At 49.5% G+C, this 16,406-nt stretch overlaps 1 protein-coding gene and 1 pseudogene across 2 annotated transcripts; both read right to left on the reverse strand.

Moving 5' to 3' along the window:
- Positions 1 to 4,277: 4,277 nt before the first annotated feature.
- LOC308628247 (axin interactor, dorsalization-associated protein-like) lies at positions 4,278 to 7,362 on the reverse strand (annotated as a pseudogene). The gene has a single exon. The product of its transcript is annotated as an axin interactor, dorsalization-associated protein-like (transcript).
- A 3,371-nt stretch (positions 7,363 to 10,733) lies between these two features.
- CHCHD5 (coiled-coil-helix-coiled-coil-helix domain containing 5) lies at positions 10,734 to 15,698 on the reverse strand. Its single transcript, XM_081255055.1, has 4 exons — positions 15,169 to 15,698; positions 13,897 to 14,037; positions 13,633 to 13,798; positions 10,734 to 11,131 (listed from the first exon to the last, which is right to left on the reverse strand). Coding segments are annotated over exons 1-4 (333 nt in total). The 5' UTR covers positions 15,171 to 15,698; the 3' UTR covers positions 10,734 to 11,107.
- Between the last annotated feature and the right edge of the window lie 708 nt (positions 15,699 to 16,406).

Genomic DNA, 16,406 nt, shown 5'->3' on the forward strand with positions numbered 1-16,406 from the left:
CTAGACAGTCGATGTATTCTTCTGGCCTTCCCACATATAAACAAAATGACTTTGAGCCTTTTTAATGATGGAGATTGACAAGAATGCATTTACCAGATCAATAGCTTCATACCAAGTGCCAAAATCTGTATTGATCTGTTCAGGTAAAGATCCAGCTCAGCGAAACTTGGTCCAGTGGCTAAGACTCTGCGCTCCCAATGCAGGGGGCCTGGGTTCGATCCCTAGTCAGGGAACTAGATCCCACATGCTGCAACTAGGAGTTCACATGACACAACTAAAGACCCCACATGCCGCAACTAAGACCCAGCGCAGCCAAATAAATAAAAAAAGAAAAGATCCGGCTCAGCAACTACAATTGGGACTATCACTTGGTTAAGTTGATGGAAATCCACAGCCATCCACCATAATCTGGTTTGTTTTTTTTTTGTGGTACGCGGGCCTCTCACTGTAGTGGCCTCTCCCGTTGCGGAGCACAGGCTCCAGAAGCGCAGGCCCAGCGGCCATGGCTCACGGGCCCAGCCGCTCCGCGGCACGTGGGATCTTCCCGGACCGGGGCACGAACCCGTGTCCCCTGCATCAGCAGGCGGCCTCTCAGCCACTGAGCCACCAGGGAAGCCCTATCTGTTTTTTTTTTTTTTCATATTCATGAGAACCAAATAGGTATATGATAGGGAGTCCTGCATCTTTTAGTCTGATATAGGTGCTAATCTCTGCAATTCCACCCGTTAGGATATTCTTCTTTATGTACTGTCTTGTCACTCCACCCTAGGCTTTCCCTAACATAATTGGTGAGGGAACCAATATGTTAGTTCTGCTACCTGTTAATCCATTACAGTTAGGAGACGTAACTGCAGGATGGATCTGTGGGCCCAGTAGACCCACAGTGAGACACACATGAGTCAGGATTTCATTTATTACCTTTCATCTCTCAGCCTCATTCCAGCCAGGGGAACCACAGTGGCATTTCAGATCCCCTGGTATTGGTGTCCCCTCAGAACCCAGTATTCCACAGCCCTCGAGAAATCTAGGAATTCCCTTTTCTGTAGTGGACAGTTTCTCTAGAAAATGGCCATGAGTCCCTTTAAGGAGGAGCTAGAGGAATATTGTGCATATTTGCAGTGGCCTTACCAAGTCCTTCCCCACAGGGAACTGGACTGCCCATCTGGCAGTCTGAGAACTGACGCAGATCTGGAAACTGGGTGAGGACTTGTGATTTTCCACCGTAGTAAAGGCCATCAGGCCTCAGCTCCCCAGCTTCCCATGTTTCCTGGTTACACAACCAAACAATATCCAAATGCTGTCATACCTGTTTCCCAAAGGCACTGTGGATCATTAGTCATCGCCACAGATCTCTGTGTATCAAGATACCCTGGTTGCTACCTCAAGCTTGCTGCCCATGCCAGTAATTATGTCCACATTTCTGACAGTGAAGTAACCCCACCTGCCTCTGCTTTTTCAGAATCCTGTTATTCCCAGTAACACAAGGCAGTCCAGTTCAGTGGTACCATGTCTTAGCATCACCCCAGCCTATGGAGGACCCCACCACTGAATTTCTCATTGCTACCAGAAGCTCCCTCACCAGTGCGCTTTGTATTACACCAGGAGTTAAAGGCCATGATGTTTGCAACTTATTCTCAAATTGTTCAGGGAAAAAAAAAAGTTAAGAACATACAGAGAGAGAGAGAGAGAGAACAAGCAATAAAGCAAATGAGGCAAAATGTTAGCAATAAGTAAATCTGAGTAAAGGATATACGGGTGTTTGTTTTGTTTTGTTTTACTTTTTGGTGTGCAGGATCTTACTTCCCTGACCAGGGCTCGAACCCGTGTCTCCTGCATTGGCAGGCGGATTCTTAACCACTGTGCAACCAGGGAAGCCCAGGAGATTTTTGTAATAGAGTGGCACACAGTAGTTTCCAGACAATTTCTGGTTACATTTCCTTTCTAATTTTTAATGCATCTCTTTTAACTTTTTACTTTCTTTTTCCTTAATCAGGCTCCTGAGGAAGCAACTTGGAATTCATCCTTTTAAGCCTTTTTTTTTTGCTTTTTTATTTCCTGTTTCATTAACATCAGATTTTAATTTTATTTATTCCTCCTTTCTGCTTTTTGTACCTCAAGAGCTCAGACTTGGACCAAGCAAAATCTTTTTTCCATAATACTGTCATCACTATTCTATGCATGACCTGCTTTATTTATTTTGTTATTTAAAATATAATAGAATAAACCCATGCACAGTCTGTGTCCAACTTCAGAACTAGAAAGAATAAACTGTATCTCTATGATCTTGAGCCGTTTAAGTTAAGGTGTTATCAACTGGATTGTACTTTAAATCATTAAGTTGTGTCTCAGATTTTTTTTTTTTAGAAAAGTCAATCTTTTTTTTAAAAATTTATTTATTTAATTTATTTATTTTTGGCCGCGTTAGGTCTTAGTTGCTGCACGCGGGATTTCTCTAGTTGCAGCGAGCAAGGAGGGCTACTCTTCATTGCCGTGCATGGGCTTCTCATTGCGGTGCCTTCTGTTGTTGCAGAGCACGGGCTCTAGGCACACGGGCTTCAGTAGTTGTGGCTCGTGGGCTCTAGAGCGCAGGCTCAGTAGTTGTGGCGCATGGGCTTAGTTGCTCTGTGGCATGTGGGATCTTCTCGGACCAGGGATCGAACCTGTGTCCCCGGCATTGGCAGGCGGATTCTTAACCACTGCTCCACCAGGGAAGCCCAGAAAAGTCAATCTTTTTGGACTGTAGATGAAAATAAAAGGATGACAACATGGCCTGAATGACTGTTATCAAGAAGTTCTTCCCTAAAGCTTTTTATACTTTACATGTTCACTGATTTTCCTCCCATTTTTTATTTTGGAAAACTTCAAACCTACAAAATGTTGCAAAAATAATACAGTATATCCCTTACCTTGATGTATCATTAACCTTTTGATACATTTGTTCTCTCTAGATAGATATGTTTATATATAGTATGTATATATGTGTACATATGTATAAATATACATATGTGAATGATAGGTATAGGTGTATATATGTATATACCTATAGTTATAGGTATATACATATGTACACTCACATTTCTTTTCTGAACTGTTTGAGAATAAGTTGCATTTATTATGAGACTTCACCCCTAGATACTGTAACGTGTATCTCCTAAAGAATTCTTATATAATTCTCATATATTAAGCAACTTTTTTTTTTTTTTTTGGCCACACCGCACGGCTTGTGGGATCCTAGTTCCCCAAACAGGGATCAAACCCGGGCCCAAGGCAGTGAGAGCTCGGAGTCCTAACCACTGGACTGCCAGGGAATTCCCTATAATTCTCATATATTAACTCAATATCATTATCAAACCCAAGGCACTTAACATTTATTGTCTCATATACAGTCCATATTCAAATATCCCCAATTATCCCAATAATGGCTTAGAGATGGATGGCCCAAACAATGTCTCTTTAGCACCAGTCCCTGGACTTTTTCTGTCTTTCATGACACTGATGTTTTTGAAGAGTCCAAGACAGTCATTTTGCTGACTGCCTCTCGGTGTGGATCAGCCTGAGGTTCCCTCTTTCAAGTGGGGCCACAAGTGAGATGCTTATGGCACTGCTGTGAAAACATCCAGAAGTGGAATGTGGCCTCTGAGGAGGACAGGGACAGAGAAGACTCTCTAAGGGACTCTGGGCTGAGCTCAGGTCTGAATGATGAGAAGGAATCAACTAAGCACACTGGCCATGGCGAGCAGGAGCCCTCCAGGCCCAGGTGCAATGACATGGCCGTGAGAAAGAGTGAGGGGGCCAAAGGAAATGACAGACAAGCTTGGGAAGATGACGCCTTTAGTTCTGGATGGTGAGTGTTCCCTTGGAAAATCTGAGAAAATTCCATGTCGTCGGGGGAAGCCTGTGGCAGAGGCCTGGGCTGAAGGAAACCATCTCTGACCCAATGAATTGTTTGCAATTCTCTATAAGAAATGTCACTGCAGAGAGCAGAGAATAGAAGAGGCCTGGTTCAAGCCTTGAAGAATACCGCCAGGAGTGGGAGTAGGTGGAGGGATGGCCAGAGAGGCAGGAGGAGGCCTGCAAAGCGTGTCCAGAAAGACAAGGGAAGACGAGTTTCAGGGAATGGTTAAGAGAGCAAGGTTAAAGGTTAATACTGACACTTGTTAAAATGGTAAAAAAAGGCTTTCCTCAGGACTGTTGCAATAGGAGTACTGCAATAGGGCAGAGAGATCCGAGTCAACGCTGAATACAAAGACAAGGGGGATTTAGAGCCAAGGGCAGCACTAAGGGCTCAGTGGCTGGAAAATGACTAAGGGGAGACTTCAAGGAATTCTTGCAAAACTGACCTAACAGAATTGTTGCTAAGGCAGGTGAAGGACTTAGACGTCAAAGGTGGGGCATGAGGAACTTGATCAGATGTCAAAGATGAGGGAATTCTTCCTAAACTAATATAGCAGGATCCTTTGCTGAGACTGGGTTGGGCAGGCCAGACACAGGATGGCGGCCAAGGTTGAGACCTAATCAAAAAGAGGGCCTGGGGGAAACTGACTCAAGTTTGATCAAGCAGAGAGTCTTGTCAGAAGGCAACCCGTCAAGAGCGGCCAAGAGGAGGACTGAAAAGTGCTCACTGCATGTGGAGGTCACTGCGGCCTTAGCAAGAGCTGTGAAGAGTTTGAGGATCCTTTGCATATAGTTCTATGTATATATGGGCTGGAAACACTTAATTTTAAATATAACTCATTTTTTATATCCATAAAAGGAAATATTATGTAGCCATAAAAAGAACAAGAGAGGGCTTCCCTGGTGGCGCAGTGGTTGAGAGTCTGCCTGCCGATGCAGGGTACGCGGGTTCGTGCCCCGGTCCGGGAAGATCCCACATGCCGCGGAGCGGCTGGGCCCGTGGGCCATGGCCGCTGAGCCTGCTCGTCCAAAGCCTGTGCTCCGCAACGGGAGAGGCCACAACAGTGAGAGGCCTGCGTACCACAAAAAAAAAAAAAAAAAAAGAAGGCCAAGTACTGGCACTGCGTTCCCCTCATGCTAGCATTGGTCATTTAAAATAGTGAATATTAAATATGTGGGCTCCACATCTAACCCACAGAATGCCCACCCCAAATCTTAATGTTCTGTGTATCAAATATCCACCTCATGTGTACTATGAAAGTTTTATTTATGCCCCATTATCAAGTCGAAAGAATGTAAATAGTCAAATTATAAAAAGCTCATGACCTGCATATTTCCAGATGTGAATGGCAGTATATCTACATAGGAAATAAATGGCAATCCTATCTACCTATATAAAAAAAAATAGACTACCTCCAGATTTGCATACTCACCACTGTAAGAAGAGGTAGGCAGTTTTAAGGTTTCACAATCAGTTGTCAGAAAAACAGCAGTTATTCCTGCGGTATCTTGTTAGCATCTGACTCAAATTATTTTTAGATTGCATGATTTAGAAGACATTATAAACCCACCAAGAATTCGTAATTATGCTGAGATGGTTCCATCATTAACCCCAGAATCACTATCAGAAAGAGTAACGATGTGATGTAGAAAGAAGCTAATCAACCTGACTAAAAATATGCTCACCTTCAGAAAAACGATCTGGCCATCTGGAAAAATCACAGCTACAACCTGCGAACACGCCCACATGGGATACTGATTTGGCCAAGACACACTATTTCTAAGCAGGAGAACCATGAGATCAGGGTGAATCAAGGCCATTTCCGAGGAGCAGCCTATACATTTCCAGACTGACCTTGGGCAGCATAATTGGTCCAATTCCTCTCAAAGGCAGTTTCATACAATCCTACCCACATCAACCCAAAGTTTGACATTAACTCGAAAAACCGAAGAGCATATTGGAGCAGAAGTGGACAGGTGTGTAAACTCTAGCACACTCTTATTGCTGTATTAAGTGTGACGGTGAGCACATTCCACCCACAACAGTGTCGTTCCAGGAAGCAGGGTAGGAGTAGTGGCACCTTAGAAAAGAGGCTATTCATTGCACAATTAATAGAAAAGTGAAAACGTTTCCAGATCTACAATAAGCCTGTATCCAAAGGAGTCTTTTACATCAGTGACGTGTTGGACTTTGAATTCTGTGCTACAGCTTTGTAATGGACTCACTCCGGCCTGCTGGCCTGGGTACGGCTTGCTTCCTGCCTGTTGAAGGGCCAATGTGCTACACACAGCTAGGATGGTTTCTACTGAGTGGTAAGATTCACAGAAGTTCCAGGGTATTCCTGTCACGATCATTTCTTGGGCAAAGTCTGATGCAGATGACGATAAAGTGGTTTCTTGGTCAGCAATTGCAATTTCTTTCCTTTAAAGTCAGTGGGTTTCTCGTATAGTTCTATTACAATTGGCCCAGGTTTAATTTCATCCATCTCCATGAAAGGAAAACACTTGGTGCTGGTAAACCTTTTTTTTAGGCTTGTAGTGTTTGAATTCAAAGAAAATAGCTGCACCTTTGGTTAGTTTTTCAACATGCTTCTGGAGCTCAATGTCCACATTAAAATGAACATACATATCTTCTTCTCTTGAAGCCACTGGAGTCTCTTGCACAGGAGTTAAATCTATGCCATTCAGATCTTTTACACTAACTGTGATATAGGGATCAATGCATTGCCCAGCATCTTTCAGGCCAATTTTCTCGATTCTGATCATGAGTAACGTCACTCCTGGTTCTGATGGCAACCTTGGTAATAAAGTACAGGGAACTCTTAGCAGGAAAGGCCTCAGGAGACCCTGCTCTAGCACCACGCTCGTCTTCATCTTCTTCAAATCCCAAATTCTCTTCTTCACCAGGTGCTAAAATTCTTAAGGGGACAGGCTGAAGGTCAAATGGGAATTCTTTATTATATGTAAGAATATTCTTTAGGATTGGTTCTAGCTTCTTCAGATCCTCCAGTTTAAATTCTTCTTGGGACCGTGTGGACTGTAAAGCTGCACTTCGTAATTCCAAGCATGTTGCCATTTTGCCTGTGGTCTTCTTTTGTTCTTCGGTGAATTCAGAATTGCTGTGCTGAGCTTGGGCCTCTTTTTGTAGGTGTCTTGCTAATATCTGATACTCCTCTGTTGCCTCCACCAGCTGGCCCCAAGAGTCGAAGTCGGGGCCTCTCCCAAAGCTGGCACCCCAGCGCTGTAGCAGACTTCGGGTCACCTCCGACATGGCCGGTCCCCACCGCATCCCCTCCCGCCCCTACCCCAGCGAGGCTGGGCTCTAGGGCGCCATCCTCCCCGGGCCTGGCCCCGACATTAACAGGGCCATGAGGAACCGCCAGGCCACCGCCACCACCCGCCAAGGAGCCGCCCAAGCCCATCTGCCGCCCGAGCCGAACTTTGCGGCTCTGAAGCCTTGACTGGAATTCTGCGTCCTCAGAACCCTGAGCGTTATCCGCTCACGCAGCCCCTTCCGCACGCACACGCGTCTCCCCAACACCGCCGTCCATCCCTCCCCACACGCTTCCCCCGCCTTCACGCCCACCACTTCTCACTGGCCTCCTGGGTTGAATGTAGCCATTCTTTGCGAAGGGAGTCAAGCATTTTGAAGGCATTCTTGTCATTTCAATACCTCCACCAACGGTGGCTATGATGGGATGTGGTGATGGCATCAGTAGTGACAGGCAGCAAAGGTGGTCAGGATGACGCTGGCTGCTGCTGGAGCAGCCATGACAGGTGCGAGCAATGGCAGCTGTGGCCACAGGTGGCGGCCACGGAAGTGAACCCAGTGGGTGAAGCAGGCAAGGCAGCTGGTCTTTGCTGGAGAGATTCCTCTCCACCAGAGCCCACTCTGCCTGGTGTGTGTGGCAAGCGGGAGTGGCAGGGAATTAAAAATCCATCCCCTTGGGACTCCCCTGGCGGTCCAGCGGTTAACACTCTGCGCTTCCACTGCAGGGGGCACGGGTTCGACCCCTGGTCAGGGAACCAAAATCCCGCAGGCCAAACTAAAAGAAACAAAAGACCCCACAAAAAACAAAAAACCCATCCCCTTACGTAGCCCTCCACCAAATGTAGGGTGTACCAAGGCCCTCACCACGAGAGTGGGAAGCTACTTCCACTGCTTCCCAGAGTTGCCCAGAGAATGAAGCTGTTGCCCACAGGAGATACCTTGCTTGAAAATGCACCTCTGATGGGCTGCCTTCCCTTCCCTGCCTCACGTCCCACAGCTCTACCAGTGCTTTCTGGGATCATCTCCCAAACCCTTGTCTCAAAGTCTGTTTCTGGGGGAATCCAAGCTAAGATAATGCATCATAAGCCAGGGATTCAAGCACATATGGCACATTAACAAAAACTGACCACATGCCAAGCCAGAAAGTCTAAACAGATTTCAAAAGACTGAAATCATATAAAATATGTTCTCAACCCAATTGCAATTAGGCAAGATAACTAGAAAAATCCCCATATGTTTAGAAATTAAAAAATTCAATTTTAAACGTCTAAATAATCTGAGATCAATGAAAAAAGCAAAATAGCCATGCTTTGGGGAAAAAGTGCATATATTAGAAAAGGGAAAAGGCTGAAAATCAGTGAGCTAAACATTCAAAAAGGTAGAAAACAGAAAATTAAATCCAAGGAAAGAAGGTAAAAATAAAGAAGAGATTTAAATTAAAAATAAATATATGAAATAGAGAGCACCAACAAAGCCAAAAGCAGATTCTGTTTAAAGATTAATATTGATAAACTCCTGTCAAGACTCATCAAGAAAAAAAGGAAGAGGACACAAATAACCAATGTCAGAAATGAAAAGGGGGGGAGTTCCCTGGCGGTCCAGTGGTTAGGACTCCACACCCTCACTGCCGAGGGCCCAGGTGGGAACTAAGATCCCACAAGCCACATGGCTCAGCCAAAAGAAGAAAAGAGAGAAATGAAAAAGGGGCCTTTGTTACAGGTTTGACAGACCTTAAGATAATATGAGGACATTAAGAACAAATTGATGACAATTTAAAAATTCAGATCATGTGAAAAATTCTTAGAAAAAAACATTTTACCCAAACAGATGCAAGAATAGAAACTATGGGGGCTTCCCTGGTGGCGCAGTGGTTGAGAGTCCGCCTGCCGATGCAGGGGACACGGGTTCGTGCCCTGGTCCGGGAAGATCCCACATGCCGCGGAGCGGCTGGGCCCATGAGCCATGGCCACTGAGCCTGCGTGTCCGGAGCCTGTGCTCCGCAACGGGAGAGGCCACAACAGTGAGAGGCCCGCATACCGCAAAAAAAAAAAAAAAAAAAAGAATAGAAACTATGAAGTTTTTATGGGTAAATATGGGCAAAAATTCTTTGCAGGCAAACGCCATCAAGAGGTGGAGTCCCTTCCCCTTCCAGGGCCTTTAATCTGGGTTGGCCTCATGACTTACTTCAACTAGTAGAATGTGGTAAATGCGGTGACTTTGTTTCCATTTTTGCTCTCGTGGACCCCTGGGACCCATCGTGTAAGGAAGCTGGTCTAGCCTAGTGGAAGAGAGGCCTGTTAGAGATGTTCTACAACATAGTCTCCACCTCCATTTTGTCTGCTCTTATCACTTCTTACAGTCACATGGAGGGAACCCCACGCTAGCTTACTCAAGTAAAGACAGGTTGGCTGAAAACATACACAGAAATCTGAGGGCTCAATCCACAGCCCAAGGAAACTGGAGCTGGGAACAGAAAGTCACCAGGACCCAAGCAGCCCTTTCAGGGACCACAGGAACTGATCACAATCCTCTCTCCACAACCTGGGTTTTCTTGTTTGGGCCACATGGCATCCAAGGGCCCCTGCAACCCTGACTGCATAGGACTCCCACCCTGGCTGCTAAGCCAACCAACAACTTCCTTTGTTTTAGGTGTCAAATCCCCAGGGGAGACTCCCAGCTCATTTTTCCAAGCCAGAGCACAAGCCTTAGATTTCAAAGGGCCAGTCCGGTCAGCGCTGACCAGTCACTTCCAGCTTCTGTAAGTCAGGATTACGCTCCAGGGAAGAGCAGCTTATCTGAATGGTGAAGCTGGGTGCAGGCTCTGGGCGCTCTCTGCACGCTTGCCTGTCTACCCTCTGCCCCTTAGGACCTGCCCCTGCAGGAAGACGGATCAACCAGCTGTGCCCACGGGGCCTGTAATCCTGCAGAGAAACATTAAGAAGCTGCGGCAGCCACTGCTGGTACCTACCCGATCCACTCAGCACCCTCTCCTGTGTGCTGAAGGCTGCTCACTTGACTTCCCACTGCTCTCAGCTCAGGGCCCTCTCTTGGTGGCAGGAGGGCACTCGACCACGCATAGGGCAGTCAATGCCCATGAAAACATCCCTCAATGTCAGATGGGGAGTTGGTGTACGTACACCCCAACTTCCTTGCCCCTGGGATGGGGGAACTGAGGTATGTTCTGTGCCGTCTCCCAGAAGTCCCAGGTGGGACCGAGCCTCAGTTGCCCACAGCAGTGACCAGCTTGATAATGCACCTTTTATTGGCTGCCTTCCTCTCTTGTCACACCTCTCCACTTCCCTACGAGTATTCCTGGAATCATGCCCCCAGATACTACCTGCACTAAAATTCTCCGGGTTGGACTCTGGAAGGATGCAAACCAAGACAGAAGAGAAGACCAGTGCAGCAAACTCTAAGCCACATCTGTCAATGCAGCTGTTTTCAATACAAAAGCCAGTGTTTTCACCTGCATTGCCTCATGCCCATGTCTATTGCTCAACTGGTTCTGAACTCAGGAGGGAAGGAGGTGTGTTATTTATTGCCCCCTAAGCCTCAAGGAAACACTCAATGAAGACTTGTAAATGCTACAGTTAAGGTGAGAAGGAGCCCTTCTCCGTATCCATGCAGCAGGAGACAGGAAATGGATGTTGGCAGAGCTGAGGGGGGAAGAGGGGTCGCCTTAACCCTGGTGAGCAGACAGAGCAGCTTGCCCCGTGCCCCAGGCCCCTCCTTGGCACACTAGGTGAAGCTGCGGAACAGGGCCCCGCAGGTGCTGAAGGCAGGAACCAAAGCCTGGTATAGTCTTTATTTATTGTGAGTCTTGATGTCCAGGGAAGCCAGGCCCATGTCCACAGCCCTCAGGACTCCACCTGGCCATTCTTCAGGGGTGCAGGCATCAAGCCCAGTCACTCACGTCCAGTTCTCCTACGGTGTGAAGGGTCCTCAGGAGGCAGGAAGTGGCTGTGCCTGCAGAAAAAAGCCACATCAACATCTACTAGCATCTTGTGTGCCTGGCCCTGGGACCACTGCTGGCGACATTCAGCAGACACAGCAGAGGCTGCCCTTGCGCAGCTCACAGCCTGGAGGGAGAGGGTGTCAGGTGATGACCTCGGGTGCAGCGAGCCGTCACTGGGAGCGGGGAAGGCAGCTTTCTGCTGGGTTTACACAGCACCTGCTGTGTGCCCAGCACTGTGACAGGCACTAGGGACCCAGCAGTGGATGCAACAGACACACATCTCTGACCCCAGGGAGGGACAGACAACAAATGCACAAAAACGTGTCAGCGGGTAAATCCTACGAAGAAAACCGCATCAGGGTAAAGAGCAGAGGTGTGTGGACCGGGAGGTACAAGCGGCGCTTTACGCTGTCAGCTGCGCTAACATGAGATGTCTTTATACCGTGTTTTACGAGATGAGCCTGTGTGTTTGCTATTTTGGAGACCAGAGGAGAGAGGAGGCCTGAATTTCACTGCCCCCAATCGGAGAGGGAAAGCTGCAGCTGGGGTGCCATTACCGGGAAGGGGAAGGCAGTCAGGAGGACCTGGGTGCGGGGTTAATGACTCTTGAGTGAGCTGGAAAACCACAGGCTTTAAAGGGGACAGATGTGACCCCATTTCCGTTTTTAAAAGCTCCTTTGGCTACCAGCGGGGAGACAGAGAGTAGCAGGGGGGCAGGGCAGGGGTGACCCCAGGAAAACCAGGGAGAGCCTTGGTTGCTCATTCCGGGAGGGAGGGAGCAACTGGCCCTAAGATAGGAAGGTGGGGTCTTTGTTCAGATGCTCAAAAAACTTGAAAGAAGTATCACCAAAATATAATTAATAAACTAGCATGAACAGTATGCAGTCTTTACTGAGTATTTTCTGAAAAGAATTAAAAGTCCATCTCACTGGTGTCTGCTCTTGGAACCTGAACCTTTCACTTATCTGTACCTTATTAAAAAACAAACAAACCAATGTCTACAGGGCCTAGTAGAGGGGCATTTCTCCAGTCTTTAGCCAAGAACTCCTCCGAAACAGGCGATGGGAGGGAAGCAGTTACCAGGCAGTAAAATATAAGCCATGGTGGAGGGAGCTCAGGGATCTTGGGAGGATGGAGATGGGCCATGACGGGATTTTCTGAGGGAGGTGACGTCGAAGCTGGGATAAGAATTAGCCAGATGGCATGGGAAGGGCAATCCAGGCAGAGGGAAAGTGAGATAAAAGCCTGGCAGCAGGAGAGACCAGCATTCGAGTAGCTGCATGTTCACTGGGGCACGAAACACAGAGCTTGAGGTGGATGTCGGGTAGAGGCAGGGCCAGAGGCCATGTCCTGCAGGGCCCGAGAGGCTGTGCCGGGGTGTAGACTTGGCCTGGTCAATGCGAGCCATGAAGCAGTACACAGAGTTCCTTTGGGATCACTCTGGGACCTTCACAGAGAACGGACTGAAGGAGGTAAGACAGACAGCATGGAGGTCCAAGAGAAGGCTTCTCTTCTGGGTGCAAACAGAGAAGATGGGGCCCCAGGAACCGAGAGAGGGGCAAATGAGAGGGGGTTGAGAGGGAGCTGGTGAAAGATGTGACTTTTGCCTTTGGAGCTTGCAGGCCAGTGGGAGAGACAGTAAACATCTAAACCAGCAATTCTCAACCTTTTTTTAAAAAAAATTATTGCCGGGCTTCCCTGGTGGCGCAGTGGTTGAGAGTCTGCCTGCTGATGCAGGGGACGCGGGTTTGTGCCCCGGTCTGGGAGGATCCCACGTGCTGCGGAGCGGCTGGGCCCGTGAGCCATGGCCGCTGAGCCTGTGCGTCCGGAGCCTGTGCTCCGCAACGGGAGGGGCCGCAATGGTGAGAGGCCCGCGTACCGCAAAAAAAAAAAAAAAAAAATTATTGCCCCCCCCAAGGAGTCTTTTTAGACATTTTTTAAAAATTGCACCCATCCCTGACACTTTAATACCATAGATATAGTGTATATCTGTTTAGGTACTGTATACATTAAAAACAGTTAAGACTTTTTTGCCCCATCCTTACCCCCATTGCCCAGACAGCTGAGAGGCAGTGAGGGCGAGAAAGGGAGAGACGGTAAGGGAGGAGGTGGATCAGGTCAGCCTGGGGAAGACCACAGAGAACCAGCAGGAGCCTGGGACTTTGTTCTCAGTGTGGATGAGAAGTCACCGAAGAGCTTTAAGCAAAGGTGTAATGTGACTCGTTTTCAGTTCCTAAATGTTCTCTCTGGCCACCGCATGGAGGCAAGGCAAGAGGGGATTCAGGGAGACCAGGGAGAAGGCTGGGGCAGGTACCTTGGCTGTGGAGGCGGGGAGGAGACGGCTGGACTAAAGCAGGGACTATGGAGTGGGTAAGAGGGGAACACGTTCTGATGTTCTGGAAGCGGGATGCATGGTAAAGGTCTGTGTGGGGCGGAGGCTGACTCCAAGGTCTCTACTCTGGGCAGCTAGGAAGATGAAGGGGTGGGATGAAGTGCTGAGCCGCTGTCTTACCTCTGCGGTAGAGGGTGTGTGTGTCGGCTGCACCTGCTCAGCACACTGCAGGAAGCGGCGCACATGTTCTGCACAGTTGCCCACGGCTGCCTCGTTCTGTCTAAGACATTCCTCAAAGGCCTCAAAAGGCTCCGCACAGGCCTGGCGGATCTGCCGGATGACTGGGCTGCAGAGGCACGGCATTTCAGGCCCGGGGAGACTTCCACCCCACTGCCCACCACCCCCGCCCCCACCACCACCTGCCCCTTACTTGCCCACACTCACTGGGCGGACGTGCACTGAGCAATGCTCATCTTAAGGTGGTGACAGTCTCGCTGCCATGACTCAGGCTTGGCTGCCACACACTGGCCATACTGCTCCAGCTCGCGGCCACAGTAGCGAGCAGTGATCTCCAGGGCCGCCTGCCTGTGGGACATGACAGTGTGAGGGTAATGCCAGGCAGCAGGCAAGAAAGGGGGTTCTGATCGGAGTCTGGGGTGGCACCCCAGGGGGTCTTGGGCAAATCTCAGAGTCTGAAGGGTCCTGGGATAGGGCCAGGGAGGTTTTGAGGTAAGGCATGAGCCTTGGGGGCTGTGGAGCAGGCTGGAAGCTTCTGGGGAGATAGTGGAGGTCCTGAAAAACAGGTCTGATTATTCCAAGGCAGGCTGTGGAGGTCCTGGAAGAAGGGTCTGGGAGTCTGGGCATCCCCCAGTTTAGGCTTGGGAATCATGCAGAGAAGGCTTAGGGCCTTAGAAGTAACACCTAGAGTCTTCCGAGAGAACCTGGGAGCCCTAAATGAGTTCGAAGGCCCTAAAAGTGAAGGTTAGAGGTCCAAGGGGTGAGGTCTTGGGTCCTGGGGAAGGGTCTCTTGACCAAAGGGTCTTAGAGAAGAGACCTGAAGACAGGGGTACTGAAAGTGAGACTTGAGGCCCTGGGGCAGGTTTGGGGGTCCTGAGGTGGGTCTCAGGGTCCTAGGGGCATGATCTGGAAGCCCTGGGTGAGGCTGGGGCTCTGGGGTAAATCTGGAGGGTCCTACAAATAAGTTCTTCAAGTTCTTGGGAACAAGGTCTGGAACTCCAGCGTGAGATCAGTGGTGTCTAAGAACAAGTCTGTGGGCCCTATAGGTGAGATCTGAGATACTCGACAGACCCGGAAGTTCCAAAAGGTAAAGTCAGATGATCCAGGGGGAGGAACCTGGAGCTCTAAAAGGACGGCTCTAGGAGTCCTAGAGGTCCTGGGAGAAGTCTGGAGTCGTAGGGTTGCAGGGTGAGGGACGAGACCCGGGGTTTTGGGGGGCAAGGCTTGGGGTGTTGCGAGACTGGACCTGAAAGTCCTCCGTTATCACCCGAAAGAGGGGCGGAGCCTAAACGCGCAGAGGGCGGGGCCTGAACACGCGCAGAACTGAGGCTCGTGAAGGACAGCGCTGAATCCCAAGGCTCGGATCTCCAGGGAACAGAGAGGCCAATCCTTCTTCCCGGAGTCCTGGCCTAAGTCCATATCACTGGGGAAGAGAAAGAATACGGGGGCAGGTACGGGGTAGGGGCTCCCGCTACTCACATCTTGAGGCCGAGGCCGGAGGAGGATCAATGAGGGAGGATAGCCCCGCCTTTTCCGGTATCAGGTTGTCATGGCGGCGCCCAGCCCAGCCCTCCTTGCCTCGTATTTTCCCGGTCGCAGAGCAGACAGGCAGCCCCGTCCCCTTTAGGCCCAACCCGTCATGGCGGCGCCCTACTTCTCCTTCCGGCTCCGACCTCTAATGGTGGCGCCTTGCGTAGCCACTTTCCGGCCCCAGCCGGCTCGGTACTTTGTGCCCTTCCATTTCCGGCTGGCCCTGGCGGCACCGGGAATTCACCGGAAGTACTGGGAAGAATCGCGGTACCTCCGCTCTAAGGCGAGTGCGGCGCCGGTGTGCGCCGCTCCTGTACTTGGCCGCAGCCGCACGCGCTTTTAGCCGCCTTACTGGAGCTGGTGGCCAGCGGCTGCCGCTGCTGCGACCCCTCAACATGCTGCCGTTCGCGGCTTGGTTGGGCGCTGTGGCTGCGGGCTGCTGGGCGCCCGGACACGGAACCTGATACTTGATGCCCCGCTGCATCTTCTGCTCTGCGCGTGCGCTCACTAGCCTCTGGGGACGCTGGTTGTACGCGAGGCGGAGCGGGCGGGAAGGGGGTCACCCCGGGAACAGAAGGAGGCCTGGACCTCTCGTCTACTCAGCCTGGGTTACCCAGACCGTGTCCCCTACACCTTGGCATAAATTATGAAGCCAAGGCGGCCGTGAGTTTTAGTCTTGGCTCCCTGCCACAGTGGGGAAGTTAGTTCTCTGTAATTCATCATATGACAACGTTTCCGCCTCCTCGGCAGTCTTCAGGTATGAGGCTTCGTGTGAGTATCCCTTGGTCAGAGAACTGAGCGTCAGTCCTGCTGTCTTGTGTGCAGAGCTTTTTCCAGACCCAGGGTGAGCCAAAATGAACATAAAATGTAGTTAATCATAGTGGCTTAGAGGAACAAGAGCCATTTGTGAGCAAGTGACAATTGCTTGGAGTCTCAGTACGTTACCGAACTGAAACAGCACAGGTCAGATGGGACTGGAACCCATGGGCTGGGACTCGAACCCACTGTCTTTTCATTGAGATCGCACACGTGGTTATCAGGACTTAAAGAAGCTCAGTTTTTTTCTGTCTGGTTGCCGAAAGAATTCAGTGAGACACAGTGATAGGAAAGAAGTGGATTTATTTAGAGAGATACACTCTGTAAGCAGAATGCAATCCATCTCAAAAGGGGGGAGTGGCCCGGAAATA

Source organism: Mesoplodon bidens (assembly GCF_964165515.1).
Source record: "Mesoplodon bidens genome assembly, chromosome: 14".
NCBI classification, from domain to species: Eukaryota; Metazoa; Chordata; class Mammalia; order Artiodactyla; family Ziphiidae; genus Mesoplodon; species Mesoplodon bidens.

Excerpts from the sequence above, each read along its gene's own strand:
- CHCHD5 (XM_081255055.1), bottom strand. Across the intron at positions 13,799-13,896 it reads GCTCAGTGCACGTCCGCCCA|CCCAGTCATCCGGCAGATCC; the intron begins GTGAGTGTGGGC and ends GTGCCTCTGCAG. Across the intron at positions 11,132-13,632 it reads ACACACCCTCTACCGCAGAG|GCACAGCCACTTCCTGCCTC; the intron begins GTAAGACAGCGG and ends TTTTTTCTGCAG.